Source organism: Carassius carassius, chromosome 28 (assembly GCF_963082965.1).
Source record: "Carassius carassius chromosome 28, fCarCar2.1, whole genome shotgun sequence".
NCBI classification, from domain to species: domain Eukaryota; kingdom Metazoa; phylum Chordata; class Actinopteri; order Cypriniformes; family Cyprinidae; genus Carassius; species Carassius carassius.
The window spans coordinates 4,271,198-4,287,959 of record NC_081782.1 but is presented as its reverse complement, the minus strand read 5'-3'; the positions used below and the strand labels follow the sequence as shown (position 1 = coordinate 4,287,959).

Below are 16,762 nucleotides of genomic sequence, written 5' to 3'. Positions count from 1 at the left end.
TCATGCTAACAACATGCTAGTCGCATGCTAATCATGTTAGAAACATGCTAACAACATGCTAATCATGCTAAAATCATGCTAGCAATATGCTAGTCGCATGCAAGTCATGCTAGCAAACATGCTAATCATGCTAGAAAAATGCTAGCGACATGCTAGCAATATGCTAATCATGCTAGAAACATGCTAGCAACATGCTAATCATGGTAAAATCAAGCTAGCAACATGCTAGTCGCATGCTAATCATGTTAAAAACATGCTAACAACATGTTACTCATGCTAAAATAATGCTAGAAACATGCTAGTCGCATGTTAGTCATGCTAGCAACATGCGAATCATGCTAATCATGCTAGAAACATGCTAGCGACATTCTAGCAATATGCTAATCATGCTAGACACATGCTAGCGACATGATAACAATATGCTAATCATGCTAACAACATGCTAGTTGCATGCTAATCATGCTAGCAACATGCTAGCAACATGCTAGTCGCATGCTAATCATGCTAGCAACATGCTAGCAACATGTTAATCATGTTAGAAACATGCTAGCAACATGTTAATCATGCTAGAAACATGCTAGCAACATGCTTATTATGCTAGAAACATGGTAGCAACATGCTAGTCGCATGCTAATCATGCAAGAAACATGCTAGCATCATGCTAATCTTGCTAAAATCATGCTAGCAACATGCTAGTCACATGCTAGTCACATGTTAGCAACATGTTAATCATGCTAAAATCATGCTAGTCGCATGCTAGTCATGTTAGAAACATGTTAACAACATGCTAATCATGCTAAAATCATGCTAACAACATGCTAGTCGCATGCTAATCATGCTATAAACATTCTAGCAACATGCTAATCATGCTAGTTGAATGGTAATCATGCTAGAAACATGATAGCAACATGCTAATCATGCTAAAATCATGCTAGCAACATGCTAGTCGCATGCTAATCATGCTACAAACATTCTAGCAACATGCTAATCATGCTAGTCGAATGCTAATCATGCTAGAAACACACTAGCAACATTCTAATCATGCTAGAGACATGCTAGCGACATGCTAATCATGCTACAATCATGTTAGCAACATGCTAGTCGCATGCTAATCATGCTAGAAACATGCTAACAACATGCTAATCATGCTAGAAACATGTTAACAACGTGCTAGTCAAATGCTAATCATGCTAGAAACATGCTAGCAACATGCTAGTCATGCTAGAAACATGGTAGCGACATGCTAGTCATGCTAACAACATGCTAGTAACTTGTTAATCATGCTAGAAACATATTAGTCGCATGCATTCTTTCTGTCAAACTAATCTATCATTCTTCTTTTGAACTAATCTATATAGCTAATCCTTTCTAACTAATCTATCTGTCATTCTTTCTAACTAATATATCTTTCTTTCTTTCAACTAATCTATCAATCTAACTTTAAACTATAAACTTCTAACTTCTTTAAACTTCTTCAAACTTTCTGGTCAGGCTTTCTCAAGCCAACTTAAAGTTTGTCTCAACAAACTTTTTTTTCTAGTTGTATATGCACTTTTTCTTCGCATGATTTAAGAAGTTTTAATAAGCACAATTTACCATGTGTTTTTTTTTCTTCTTTTTGGTCCATAAGGATATGTAAAATATATAAATATAGCAAATATGAGATGCAGTTGCATTACTAACAGGATCGCTGCTGTGAACTGACTTTAAGGGATTTTTTTTTCAATAAATGTTGTTCCAAACATACCATATTTTCTTTTGTGAACCACAGGATATTATAATTTTTTTAATTATTATTTTTCAAAAACATCCACTTACAAAGAATAGATGCTTTTGTCATTCTATTAGTTGAATCTGGTTTGGACACAGTTTAACAATCTTTTCCAAGAGAGAACGTAACATCTATGAGAGCTGAGTCTTGCTGCTCTGCTGGAGTTGGTGTTTTTATCGTTGTGTGCATGTTCACATGAAGACCTCTCATGTTCAGACATGGTAAAGAGTCGTTGCCAAATAATTGTCCGATTTCATTTTGTAAAAAAATAATTTATTGTTAATGAAAATAAATCTTGAATGTTGAGACCTTGTCATCTCCATCTCACCTCATCTAATTAATGACAAACCCCTGCTTTCTGTAAGAAATATTAATTTCTGCCCAGTTTACGTTTTGACCTCCTGTCTCTAATGTGACATATTGATTTTCAATGAGGAAAATGCAGGGTAAAACTTGATTTTATCCATCAGGAATTCTTGATGAAATGATGAAAAAAGTGCCTCTGTGTGACTGATGAGGAAAGGCTCTTGGCAAAAAAGTAAGTCATTTCAAAAACTTTATTGTAGTTAGTATATATGTAGATAGAGCAAGACTGAATACTCTAGCAAATGCTTATGAAACTTTTTATTTCTTTAATTCATTGTGCACCAATTAATTGTGACCAAGAACATGATGTTAAATAGAACCGCACATGACAAGCTGTTTTGTTGGTAGTTTCACCCAGCAAACTGTTTCCTGAAGTTCAGGCTTTGCAGCTGCAGAGCAGACAAACACCATGCCACTTCCTCTTTTCCAGCTCTTCACAGAGCTCTTTACTCTCAAAAACATGATCAGAGTTCAAATATTATCAGAGGAGCTTTCAGGATGTGTGGTCTTGAAACGTGAGCATGTGACTGAGACCAGTTGACAATATGCATGCAGGAGCGTGTATAGGAAACCCCTGGAATTGCATACACTTCTTTAATAAACAATATAGAAATTGATATTTTATAGAACTAAAATAAAGTTCCATATAGGTTTTAAACGATGCTCCCTTTGTAGATGAAAATGAAAGTGGTGTGTACTAAAGATATTAGTCAGTTGGAAAAATCCAGATAAGAAGAGAAGCTTATATACAAAGCTATTTTAGCTGGAAAGATATGAATAATTTCTCACAGAGACACTAAGTGTCACAGCTAGTTAGAAACTTTTGAATATTATTAGATAGAAATAAAGTTTACCTAAAACTATGTACTTGTTTGATTTGTCATCAGGCTATGAGATAAAATAAAAGCACGATTTTTTATTGTAGGCTACTCTGTGTAAATTACATATAAAAGTTATAATTACAGTTACAAGTTTACAAATGTATTTATTTATTTGAAAAACGTAAGTTGCAAAAGTCCGATGTAAAAAAAAAAAAAAAATATATATATATATATATATATATATATATATATCAGCTTTATATTCATACTGAGAAAAAGTAGCTCAGTTGAGATGCTTTACTGACATCTAGTGGTAAGATAATATAAGTGCAGCTGTGAACATTGTGCAGTCAGTGGCTCAAAAGTCCATTAACGAATGAATTAATCTATAACACATTTTAGATGACTTACAGCTCGCATTTGCCTCCGTGTAAAGATGATTCCTATTAAGAAAATCGTTTATGGTCGGGTTACTAACCTTTTCTGATGTATTTATCAGTTTGCATAAAAATAAAGTTTTTTGCTACCAATTAACCTGCATAGAGTTTATATTTATACGATAATACGATTAAAGAGTTAAATTGGTAGATAAATCCTGATTTTGATTACTATAATAATGGCGCAAATTTTTTAATCGATGTTTTCGCTTACCGTATCAAGGCCGGTTAGCTCAGTTGGTTAGAGCGTGGTGCTAATAACGCCAAGGTCGCGGGTTCGATCCCCGTACTGGCCAGCTATGTTTTTTTTAACTGGACTAATTCAAATAGTGCGATTTGCCAGTAAATTCATTTGAGTGATTTACATATTCTTGTTTTGTAAAATAATATGGGGCATTTGAAATAATATGAGGAAACTATTTATTAACCTTCACTATTCAACGTGCATGCTGCTCTAACTTTGAACGGTTGATGTGAAACATTTAGTTTACCTCATATCGTAAGCACATTTTTTATAAAAAAAAGTATAAAGAAAATGTCGGGCTCGTCCGGGATTTGAACCCGGGACCTCTCGCACCCAAAGCGAGAATCATACCCCTAGACCAACGAGCCACATGTCTTGGTCGCTTTCTGCATGTCTGAAGTATTACAACAATAAAGAAACTCTTAAAATAAATTTACTTTATACTTAATTTTCACATTTATGTATTATGAACATCAAGTAAGAAATAATTGCTACGAATAAAAACTCGGAAATAAATGCAATTCAACAGTATCTTAAACAAATGCCTGCCGAACTTTCACTTTTGAAAGTCTTGTAGTTCCACAAATTGTTTATTTTATTTTACCGATAGTTCAATCTAACATATTATTAAAATGGGACCTCGTGGCGCAACGGTAGCGCGTCTGACTCCAGATCAGAAGGTTGCGTGTTCAAATCACGTCGGGGTCATGGCGCGGTGGTAATTTTGTTCCCAAGAGTTTTATCCAAGTAATCATAGGTGCATTCCGTTACACACAACTGACAGCAATGCCGTTCAGTTAAATTAATACTACCCCATGCACGCATAACTATAGATTCGAGGTGAAATACGTTACACACAACTGACAGCAATGCCGTTCAGTTAAATTAACACTACCCCATCCACGCATAACTATAGATTCGAGGTGAAATATAGCTTAATGATATCCAAATTTAAATAAAATAAACCAAATTGTAGACCATCAGTTTTAACAATTGTATTGTTTTAATTCACCAATTTGGAGAAGGAAAATTGAAAGTCAGGGCTCGTCCGGGATTTGAACCCGGGACCTCTCGCACCCTAAGCGAGAATCATACCCCTAGACCAACGAGCCAGTTACAAGCCTGTGCGCCAAAGTCTTAAACTTACACTTACACTTACGACATAGATTCACAGCTTTTGAGAATCGTTGTCGAATAAACACAACAACAAATAAAATATAAACGATTTATCGAATGCCTTCACTTCACTCTCTTAATCTGTCCCGAATAAACACAACAACAAATAAAATATAAACGATTTATCGAATGCCTTCACTTCACTCTCTTAATCTGTCCAGTCTATCAGTTCTACTGGTTTCTTCTCTGTTTGGAGACTCAGCACTTCTAGGAGGATTGAGCTCTTTCTCTCTGAGAGCTTTGTTCTCCAGACTGCAGATACTAACTGATACATTGGCTGTAATGCTGGAAGGACACTCCTGCCCGTTCATAGTCTCATAGTCCTCCACATGTGAGTACAGATCCAGCAGGAAATCACACTGATCAAACTCATAATGATCATCTAAATAATCCCCATCAAAAGGCAAAGATGTGTAGCTGCACACAGATGTTAATAGTTCAGTGTAATTTTCTCCTTTATTTGTATCATACTCTGATGCTGAAACAATCCGTTTCAGTAAAAACTTTACAGCAGCTTCTCTCTTCAAGTTATAAATGTCAAACCTGTGGGGACACAAATAATTATCACTTCAATATTCAATGTACAATATGAACAAAAATATTGCAGGTGACTAATTAAATAATTTAAATATAAAATACATATGAAAGCTGAGTGAATGATTTGGTCCTTGTTGGACCAAAAAACAGTACACAGAATATCTTGTATTACAATTTGCAAACCACTCCTTTAGCTTACAAAACGCTCCTTTAGTGGACTTTGCTATCCTAGGAACTACCAAAAGTCCAGCGTTTTGTGACCTTAGGGAGCGTGATGGGTTGTAATGTGGTAGAAGGCTAGTTGGGTACGCAGGAGCTAAACCATTTAGGGCCTTATAGGTAAGTAATGATAATTTGTAACTGATACGGAACTTAATAGGTAGCCAGTGCAGAGACTGTAAAATTGGGGTCATATGATCATATTTTCTTGACCTGGTAAGGACTCTATAGCTGCTGCATTTTGGACTACCTGTAGCTTGTTTATTGAAGAAGCAGGACAACCACCTAAAAGTACATTACAATAGTCCAGTCTAGAGGTCATGAATGCATGAACTAGCTTTTCTGCATCAGAAACAGATAACATGTTTCGTAGCTTGGCAATGTTTCTGAGATGGAAGAATGCAGTTTTTGTAACATGGGAAATATGATTTTCAAAAGACAAGTTGCTGTCTAATATAACACCCAGATTTCTGACTGTAGAGGAAGTAACAGTACATCCGTCTAGTTGCAGATTGTAATCTACAAGATTCTGTGTAGTGTTTTTTAGTCCAATAATTAATATCTCTGTCTTATCCGAATTTAATTGGAGAAAATTATTTGTCATCCAATCTTTTACATTTTTAACACACTCTGTTAGCTTAGATCATTTAGAAGTTTCATCTCGTTGAGATATAGCCTATAGCTGAGTATCATCAGCAGGGGCGCTGGACTGGGGGTAAAACCAGTACTGATTACCAGGGCCCCAAAGGAAGAGAGGGCCCTTGAAAAGTCTGGAATATACATTTTCAAGGGGAGGGGGGCCCATTAGGACTGCCTATGCATAGGGCCCGGGATCTTGAGCAGCGCCCCTGATCATCAGCATAACAGTGGAAGCTAATTCCGTATTTTCTAATAATATTACCAAGGGGCAACATGTATATTGAAAATAGAAGGGGACATAGGACGGATCCATTTAAGTAAACAAGATGGTAGTGATCGGACAGGTAGGATCTAAACCATCTTAGAGCCTGCCCTTGAATACCTGTATAGTTTTGTAATCGATCTATGAGTATGTCATGAAGTTCTGTTAAGTTCTGTATCAGTCACAAAATTTTTATTACTTAGCCTACATATAAGGAGGTAGAACTTTTTCGAATTTGGCTCCCAAACTCTGGAACAGCCTTCCTGATAATGTTCGGGGTTCAGACACACTCTTTCTGTTTAAATCTAAATTAAAGACACACCTCTTTTGCCAAGCATTCGAATAATGTATCTTATAATTTGAGAGTGCAGTTGTATCTGATCAAATGCGCATTCTTATTCTTTAGCTTGGGTTAAACAAATTAATTTTACTTGATTGGAAAAGCAGCTACGCTAATTATGTCTCTATTTGTTTCTGTTTCTACCACGGGATTGACATACAGAACTACCAAATTTTGCTCTAAGTTTGATTGCATCATATAATAATTGCTGTTGATAGTGTTCGTCGTCTGTTTGATTACGTCTTTAATAGATTTTTTCGTACATTTCTGCCATATGTACTTAAACTGACAGTCACCACTGGTAAGCTACTACTAAATATTGTAGAAGCTTAATTTTCTGTAAAGTTGCTTTGCAACGATTTGTAACGTAAAACGCACTATACACATAAACTTGAACTGAATTGAACAAATATACCTTACCTCGCCACTGAGAATGATTGACAGATGACGTTGGGCTTCTTAAATTACCGCCACGGAAAAGACGAAACAGCGTCATGAAATCTACGTGTGGCCAACAGTATATTGCATCCGTTGTGACCCGCGGGTTCGAATCCCAGTCAACGCAAGTGATAAATTGATCTTAAAACTCTCCAGCGAATCCTTAATCACTAAACTAATTTATAATGCAAAACATCCAAGCCTTTCAGTGTTCTATTAATAAACGCTTATACAAATATCTTTTAACATTACCTGTTCAGGATTCTTAATCTTACTTGGCTTGAGAGACTCAGTGCTCTGCAGCCCCGCCTCTCTCCCAAACTCGAGACTAGTGTTCAGAAGCAGCTGATCGTGCAGCATCACAGTCGCAATGTCATCCGAGGAGCTCGCACGGAAACTGCAGCGCAGGCTGGACGGGGAGCAGCATGACCCCAAACTCGGCTCACCGGCGCAGACTGGAGCGGACGAGGAGCAGTCGCACCCGGTGAGACCCAGCACTGCTGCCGTGAACGGCGACGCCAGCTCTGAACTGACGGAGAAACTCAGCCGCAGGCTGGACATCCACGACGGCACGGCGAAACCCAAGCAGATGAAGGTTTTCAACCCCTACACCGAGTTTAAAGAGTTCTCGCGCAAACAGATCAAAGACATGGAGAAAATGTTCAAGAGGTTAGTTCATTAATCAACAACACCATTTAAACCCACCAATGTCGTTATCAAATATATTTATTTAAATTACGATTTATCCAAGTCAATGAAGCATCTAACTGGTTTTTGGTAATTATTTTAGGTCATAACAACTAAGAGTGAAGTTTGTGCTTGTGTGCGTCAGAGGGCTCTGGGATCACTGTGTTCTTAGATCAGAATGAATGATGCTTCTTTTAATTGAAATCCCTCATTTATTATTTTTGATCTTTTGTCTTTTATTTTCTTGATTATCTTAATTATTTTACTAAATTAAGTAAAAATTTACTGTGCTTTATTAACATTAAAAGTGTATTGAGTTTAAAATATAAGTGTAAGTAAAACAGTGTGAATGGAGTAAACAGGTAGTTGATGGTATAAAAAAATAAAACAATGCAGTGCAAAAAAAAAAAAAAAAAAACTAACACTATGAGGAAAATTAAAACGAGTAACATTGAGTTAAAAATAATTATAGTGACAGGTGCGTTTATATTGCAAAAACATAAAAAATATATATACGATTACGCACGCAGACAATTATTTACCAAAAATGTAGTGAGTGTAAAATAACAAGAAATGAACCGTATTCTGAAGCTTGTGTTAAATGAACATGAATACTCTCTCTGAGCATCCTTGTACAGTGCCAAAATAATGTTTTGCTCTGGGGTCTCTCTCTGAACAGCCATTGTCCTGCTTTCCCTCATTGTTTCAGTACAAGGGTCCACTCACAAACTCAACGTCGCCATGGAACCCACTCCATGAGCAACAATGCCATCTTTGTCTGTTTGTGCGTGTGTTTACACGGGACTTGGAGGAGTCTATGATGAGAGGGAGTCTCTTTGGTTACATGCAGAGTTGGGAAAAAATAAAATCCCTTCAATCATTTTTATTATATCATCGGATATTTTTATTCATTTAATCCCATCAAATTTAAATCTGGGTCTCTAGTGCATCAAAACCCTCCAGATAATAACAGATGGCAAACAATCCCGTGTTTGATGCCGTTTTACCTCACATACTTGATTCTGCATGTCATCCTCTCCTGCCAGGTCATGATTTTTCCTGCACATATAAGCATGTTAACAGCTTTGTTTCTAGCGGATCCCAGTGTTAATTATTCCTTACTGAGACTTTATGATGAGTAGATGTTTTCTTCTACTGTGCAACTAATAGTTCTAACATTTTATAATTTGCTTCATTAGCAGTAATGCTTAGTCAAGTCTATTAGATTATACTGTCTATAACCCAAACTGTATAGGATATGAAAGTGTGGATGTCCCAAAAGACTAGGTTACGTCAGGACTGAAAGGTGTGTCTGTTTAAGTCATAGAAGTACATACTCTGGCCCACTTCAGATCAGTTCAACCCAGTTTCATCAGAGATGAAAAAAGATGTCATATATAAGAGGAAAATGGGTCAAAAGCAGAGTTAACATGTTCATAAACACAATTTACACCTACACACTTCTGAATTAGCACACTACCCTGAATAGATAGATAGATAGATAGATAGATAGATAGAATATTATAATGGTTTCTGAAGGATCATGTGACTGAAGATCGGAGAAATGATGCTGAAAATTCAGCTTTGCATCAGAGGAATAAATTCGATTTTAAAATATATTCAAACAGAAATCAGTTGTTTTAAATTGAAATAACATTTCACAATATTTTTAATCTAATTATTCTTAGTATAAGTGTGCATATTTCTTTATTTTCTCCATTTAAGCCTCTTTAGCATAGGGAGGGCTGTTGACCTGGAATGTGTCCGGCATGCAGAGGGCAGGACCAATATGCCAACCTCATCCTCCTCTTTCTGTTTGTTATTCTCTCTTTCTCTCTCTCTTTCACTTTCTCTCACATACCAGGTCAGTCTAGTTAACCCTGACCTATTTCATTCCGCTTCAAGTAGTACATAATAGCCGTTCTTAACACATCTGCGGTTCTAAGCAGATCTGGGATCTGTTACTGGACTGCAGTGCTCTGAATGCCAGGCTCTATGGCTGAATCTCTGCCCTGAGCCTTGTCATCTATAAATACCACAGCAGGAAACCAGAGAGGACAAAGAGAGCATCCACACACAAACACATGCAATGCACTCGCAATTACGTCAGGGCAGTTTGTGTTTTCATGCATCCACGCACATTTCAGGGCCGTGTGTGTAGGAGTGTGTTGCCAGTTGCTGAAGCAGTTGCTGTTCTGGTCAGCAGATTCCCAGTTGTCTTTTAATCAGGGCAGGCAAGTGTGAGCATGTCTTAGTGGGGGCTGTTAAAACTGCATCGAACAAAGAAAGAAAGAGAGGATGTTGTGTGAAATGGATAATAAATTGGCTTTTATACAGCACTTTAACAGAGAAGGTTGAGCTATTTATGACCTTTCAGAAACAATGAGCTAAGGAGATGAGATTAGACAGCCATTCAGAGCAAAGATATGAAACACCCTGATAAACATTCACATTGTCTCAGACGTTTCTCTTTGAAATACCTGATGAGAAATAAAAACATGCACATTTGCCAAAATGTTAGATTTGATTTAATACATTTAGTGTGGATTGCAGGTTAGATAATTTGTAACATTTTTTTTGTTTTCTGGAAAATGTACTCACCCTCAGGCCATCCAAGATGTAGATGAGTTAGTTTTTTCATCACATTTGGATAAATGTAGCATTACATCATTGCTCACCAATTGATCTTCTGCAGTGAATGGGTGCCATCAGAATGAGAGTCCAAACAGCTGATAAAAACATTCAATAATCCGCAGTAATCCACACCACTCCAGTCCATCAGTTAATGTCTAAAATGAAGTGAAAAGCTGTGTGTTTGTAAGAAACTAATCCATCATTATCCATCATTACTTTTACTTTCAACCAGTTTCAGGTCAAAATATGCGTCCATAATTCATAAAAGTCCAATTTCCTGTTGTCTCTCACATTAAGATCCACCAGCGTATTTGTTTAAAACTAGACGGTTTTCACTTGCAAACAGTGCTTAATCTGTGTACAGTATATTTCTCTCCTGATTCAGACTAGATGACCTTTCCACTGGTGAAAGTAATATGAATAGATGAGTCATATTTTAGCCAGAACAAATGGTTTTAAGTTTATTACAAACATATTTTCAGTTCACAAGACATTAATTGATGGACTGTAGTGCTGTGGATTACTTGTGGATAACTGTGATGTTTTTATCAGCTGTTTGGACTCTCAGTCTGACGGCACCCATTCACTGCAGAGGATCCATTGGTGCACAAGTCAGACAATGCTAAATTTCATAATGAGATCACTTCTAACAACCATGTGAGATTATTGTGACTTAAAAAAATAAGTAAAAACAGAAGTAAAATCTGGCTTTCTCTATTTTGCTGTGTAGGTGAATAGAAATGCGATCTCATTCATGCTTTTCTTTTTTGGAGCGGGAGAGAAGTAGAGATGGGGTGACATTCATCTGTACTCTTCTGCCGCAATGAGCAAGTTCTTTCTAAAAGCATCACTCGAACCAGAATAGAAACACGTGCTCACTCCTTCAATCTCAGCTTCCTCTCTTTCACACAATGTTCAAGGCAAACACTTCTCTCTCTTTTTTAAAATGGTTGGTGTGGCAACAGCTGGGTGAGACTCTATATAAATACTCTCCTCTGTTAGAATCTCTTTTTCCTGCTGTTTCTGCCGTCACTTTCCATCCTCTGCTGAGACTGGATAAATCTTCATGTCAACACTCACTTCTGGGTTTGGCTAGATTAGGAGGATGTAATACATATGCTAGATGCAATTTGCATTGATAAAATGGTCTGAAGCAGCATACAGCGTTCAAAAGTTTAAGGGTTGGTTAGATTTTGTAATGATCAAAAGTCTCTTGCCAACCAAGGCTGCATTCATTTGATCAAAAATACAGTGAAAACAGTAATATTGTGAAATATGATTACATTTTAAAAGAACAATTTTCTATTGTAATATTTTGTAAATTGTCATTTGTGACCCTGGACCACAAAACCAGTGAATTTTTGGAAACTGAGATTCATACATGACCTGAAAGGTTAATATAATAAGCTTTCCATTGATGTATGGTTTATTAGGATCTGACCATATTTGGCTGAGATACGGCTATTTGAAAATCTGGAATCTGAGGGTGCAAAAAAATCAAAATACTGAAAAATCACCTTTAAAGTTGTCCAAATGAAGTTCTTACCAATGCATATTACTAATCAAAAATTACGTTCTGAGATATTTACAATACAAAATATCTTCATGATCTTCACTTAATATCCTAATGATTTTTTGCATAAAACAAAAATCGATAATTTTGACTCATATGTTTTTTATTTTTTTTGACTATTGCTAAAAATATACCCCAGCAATGTAAGACTGGTTTTGTGCTCCAGGGTCACATTTATTGTGATTCAAAGCTACATTTTCAGTATTATTACTCTAGTCTTCAGTGTCACATGATCAAATTTAAATATTCAATTTAAATACGCATTTATTGATTGTGATGAAATTGTCATTAAAATGAAAAAGGGCACAAAAAGAGTATTAACAATAACAGAAGAAGAAATGTTTACATGTGTTTGTGTGTAGATTTGACTCTGGTAAAGACGGCTTCATTGATCTGATGGAGCTGAAGCTGATGATGGAGAAACTCGGAGCTCCACAGACACATCTGGGCTTGAAGAACATGATCAAGGAGGTGGATGAAGATTATGACGGCAAACTCAGTTACAGAGAGGTGTGTGTGTATATATGCGTGTGTCTTTCACGGTATAGTTACAGTTTTTTTAAGTCTATCATCCCTGATGACTGATTTAATAGTGATTGAATCTTTTGAGTGAAACACTTTAGACTCCAAACAGATGATCCAAACAGAGCACGTTTGTGAGAGATAACGTCTCTGATTACAGCTCTGATGTGGCTTCACATTTAAATGGCAAATCACATTTAGACACACAAGATGGTTTTCTCCTGACAAATGCAAAATTCTACAGATTTACATGAAAATAATAATAATATATTATACAATTATACAAGTATTATACAAAAATATACAAATTCTAAAGTATACTGTATATGGGTCAAAGATGAAATGGGTTTTCAAGCCACAAAACAATTCAAGTTTTGTTTTATTTGATTTATTTATATTAGTTTGACTTTATTTCTGAGCAAAAAATAAAGATTATTAAACATTACTATGATTCACAAAAGACACCCAGTTAAATATCATTCAACATAAAAAAGTTTTTAGTTTTAAATGTGACCCCCCCCCCCAACACACACACACACACACAAACAGATGTCAGTGCAGCTGTGTGTTCAGTACAGTCAATCTGTTGTGTGTCAGATGCTGCTCTCATTCTTCAGATTGGACAGACATTCTACATGGATAAGATTACACACCCACACACACACACAAACACAAACACACACACACACACACACACACACACACACACACACACACACACACACACACACACACACACACACACACACACACACACGTGCACATTGTGCTGAGAAAAGGGGGAAACCCGATATAAGGTCACTCTTTTGACCTCTCCCATCACCTCTGTGAAATCAGTTCTGTTTGGACATGATAATAAAAAAAAATAATTAAAATAAATTTGGACTTCAATTTTAACAACCAAAACGACACTTTAAAGAATCTACTGTAGCTGTTAAAAGGAATGATCTGCTGCATCTTTCAGGTTGGGAAATAAAAACAAAGCTGAGTTGATGGTTTATGCTGACATGGCAACCGATATCATATTCTTTTGTGTTTATTTTTAGAATTGCATAGAAATGCTGATAACCTTTAAGCCATTGAAATTTCCCTATAATTGTAATCTGTCCATCTGTGTGTCAGTTCCTGCTGATCTTCCGGAGGGCCGCAGCAGGTGAGCTGCAGGAGGAGAGTGGTCTGATGGCTCTCGCTCGACTTTCAGAGATCGATGTCTCGACCGAAGGCGTTCTTGGAGCCAGGGATTTCTTTGAGGCAAAGGTTTGTGGGTTTTCTGTTTATGTGTTTTGATGCATGGGCTTACAGTACACTACTCAGATGTTCTTAGGTTCCCCCTTGTGGTCATACAGTGTAAGTACATGAAAGGCTGACATCTACAAAGACAACATACAAAATATTACATATTACATAATTTTTTTTTTTAGCTGAAATTCAATGTCCTTAATTATTTAAAGTACATTCTAAATCTTCTTTTAATAATGTTAACTTGAAATGATAAAAATGATCTATTGTATTAAAGTAAAATCTTTGCAACAATTTTTGCATGTTCAGGTTAGGGCTATTATTTTAGTTACATTTAGAAAAAAATATGTATTTCAGTATTATTATGCATATATTATTATGAATACATTATGTATGATAATAATATTTTATACACATTTATAATATTTTATTAATATTTTGCAATTGATTTATTAATATATAATACAAATAGTTCTGTATTTTTATATTTGAGTTGTATTTGAATTATAGTTTACGTTTTAGTAACTTTTTTTATATGCTTTTGTCATTTTCTTAATTTTGTTCATTTTTTATTTTGATTTTTTTTATACATTTTAATAAAAAAATGTCATTGATTTATTTTTATTGTTTTCAGCTGTGGTTGGATACATTTTTGTGATAATTTATTTTAATTAATTGCAAGGGCAACGTTTAAACGTTTTTTAAGTTTACATTTTCATGTAAAATTTATTTTAATTTATTTTAATTAAATTTTAACTTTATTTCAGTTTATGAAAACAGTTTCTAGTACTTTTAGTTTAAATAATATTATATTAATTTTTATTAATATTAATATTAATTTATGCATTGTTTTAGATGGGCAACAGCAATAGTAATGCATTTATTTATTTTTTTATGTTGTAGGCATATGATATGTATTTTGTGTGTGTTTGGTAGGTTCAGGCTCTGTCTGTGCGCAGTAAGTTTGAAGCAGAGATACGAGAGGAACAAGAAGAGAAGAAGAGGATGGAACTGGAAAGACAACAACGGCGTGCTGCATTTAAAGAGCTGCAGTCCACATTCTGCTCCTAAAACTGTAGTTTTTTAGAGAGCACAGTATACTTGCACACCAGCACATACACGCATGCACACACTGCTTCTCATACCTCACACCTATGTGTAATCAAAACCACAGCTGAACACTGAACAAGTAGCATTAGCGCTATCAAATATGCATGAGGAATTTGTGTCATGGGTGATGGCTGCGGAAAAGACGAGATGACGCGAGTGAAATTTCAGGAGACTTCTAATGTAGGACTTAAACTCTAATAGACTAGATTTAATCTAAGCAACTATATATTTTTAGAAACAAAAAAGTTTATAGTAAAGTTATTAAGTGCTAATCATAATTTTAAATACATGAGAAGATGGTGTCGTGGACTAAATACTGATTATGACCAATTGAGAAAAAAAGAAACCATGGAAATAAAGGGTCAAGAAATATGTTTATTTTTTATAGATTTTAATCATGCACTTTGTTCTGTTTTCTTTTTTTTTTGGTGTTAACTGCTTTCTACATATTTGTCAGCTAATTATTGCTGTTAATTTTTGATTAATTGTATTTGAGCATATGTTCATAAAATCTACCTTTAACTCTAGTGTTTTGCCAATTACGTAAAGCCCATTAAATTACTGTATTTTTCAAAAAAAAAAAAAAAAAAATTGCATGTTTTTTTTAAATAACTTTAAAATGACATTTCAGTGAACCTATATTATATTTACATTATACCTACATTATATTGCAATATATTTATCAGGATATTATTATAATATATATTATAATTGTATTAATTTGTATGTCTAACCATACTATATACTATTATAGGCCCTCCCTATATAAATATATATATATAATTCCATATGTGCAAAATGTAATAATTGTTGTATCCGTGGCATTTCTTTTCTCTAAAGAGCCTTTAGATGGCAGCACAGGATTCGGTCAACAACACATGCAAAAGAAGTGGTTTGATGACATAAGTTGTGTTAACTATGTAATATTTACTGCTAATAATGCATAAAGTGTTATATAAGGAATAAACAACAAAAACCACAACATGTTCACAGATATTTTACTCCAGTTATGTGTTCCACAGATCAAAAACTGAATTAATACAAAGCTTATCCAGCCTTCCAGAGTTTTACAATCATGCTTTATACATATAATAATAAAGTGAAAGCAGTCAGTCTTTCCTGATTGACAGACAGACAATGCATGTGCTATATAGTCATCTAGAGAAAAAAAATCATACAGTGTTGTGCCACCGATAGGATTGTGCTATTTTTTTAATGGCATAGATTGCATTGCACTGATAATACTGAGATTTTCTTTCCCAAAATAATCTAGTAAATAATCTATATATTTATCTATATACTTTATTATTTACATCACTGTTAATGTTCACTTCAGTTTTCAATGTCTTCATCCAAAAGTCCATTTCATGACTTTGGTGGAAAAAATTAAAGTTTGTCAGAAGGCACTTAATAGGAGTGTTAATGAACACTTTAAAGAAATAGTTCAACCAATTATAAAAAAGGTCATTTTATTTCCACTGAGTATTTAATAATAATAATAAGTGCTGCAGGGATGACATATTTTTGTAGGCCAAAACCCAGAAACAAGCATTTGGTTGACTAAAGCAAGTGTTTTTTTTGTTTTGTTTTTTGATTGGGTTATCTTATCTTCTCACTTCTGGTCTGCATTTACAGCCTTTGTGTTTATAGTTAAACTATTTTAACACAGCCTTTCAGGGAAAATGTTACAATTAAAGAGTTGTTGTAGCTGAATTGTGGTGACTTTAAAGTCATGCGACCATGGTGT

The 16,762-nt window shown here is 35.1% G+C and overlaps 1 protein-coding gene and 4 non-coding genes across 5 annotated transcripts; 3 read left to right on the top strand and 2 right to left on the bottom strand.

Annotated features, from left to right (window-relative positions):
* Nucleotides 1-3,617: 3,617 nt before the first annotated feature.
* On the top strand, nucleotides 3,618-3,691 carry trnai-aau (transfer RNA isoleucine (anticodon AAU)). The gene has a single exon. It is a non-coding gene; the product is annotated as a tRNA-Ile (tRNA).
* Nucleotides 3,692-3,935: 244 nt separating this feature from the next.
* trnap-ugg (transfer RNA proline (anticodon UGG)) lies at nucleotides 3,936-4,007 on the bottom strand. Its single transcript has one exon. It is a non-coding gene; the product is annotated as a tRNA-Pro (tRNA).
* Nucleotides 4,008-4,275: 268 nt separating this feature from the next.
* trnaw-cca (transfer RNA tryptophan (anticodon CCA)) lies at nucleotides 4,276-4,347 on the top strand. The gene has a single exon. It is a non-coding gene; the product is annotated as a tRNA-Trp (tRNA).
* Nucleotides 4,348-4,679: 332 nt separating this feature from the next.
* trnap-agg (transfer RNA proline (anticodon AGG)) lies at nucleotides 4,680-4,751 on the bottom strand. Its single transcript has one exon. It is a non-coding gene; the product is annotated as a tRNA-Pro (tRNA).
* A 2,832-nt stretch (nucleotides 4,752-7,583) lies between these two features.
* Nucleotides 7,584-15,461, top strand: efhd1 (EF-hand domain family, member D1). Its single transcript, XM_059515059.1, has 4 exons — nucleotides 7,584-7,919; nucleotides 12,507-12,654; nucleotides 13,789-13,923; nucleotides 14,842-15,461. Exons 1-4 carry the CDS (start codon nucleotides 7,621-7,623, stop codon nucleotides 14,974-14,976), a joined length of 717 nt encoding a protein of 238 aa, XP_059371042.1. The 5' UTR covers nucleotides 7,584-7,620; the 3' UTR covers nucleotides 14,977-15,461.
* The last annotated feature ends 1,301 nt before the right edge of the window (nucleotides 15,462-16,762 follow it).

Excerpts from the sequence above, each read along its gene's own strand:
- efhd1 (XM_059515059.1), top strand. The coding sequence starts at position 7,621 with ATGTCATCCGAGGAGCTCGCACGGAAACTGCAGCGCAGGCTGGACGGG. Across the intron at positions 7,920-12,506 it reads ATGGAGAAAATGTTCAAGAG|ATTTGACTCTGGTAAAGACG; the intron begins GTTAGTTCATTA and ends GTTTGTGTGTAG. Across the intron at positions 12,655-13,788 it reads GCAAACTCAGTTACAGAGAG|TTCCTGCTGATCTTCCGGAG; the intron begins GTGTGTGTGTAT and ends TCTGTGTGTCAG.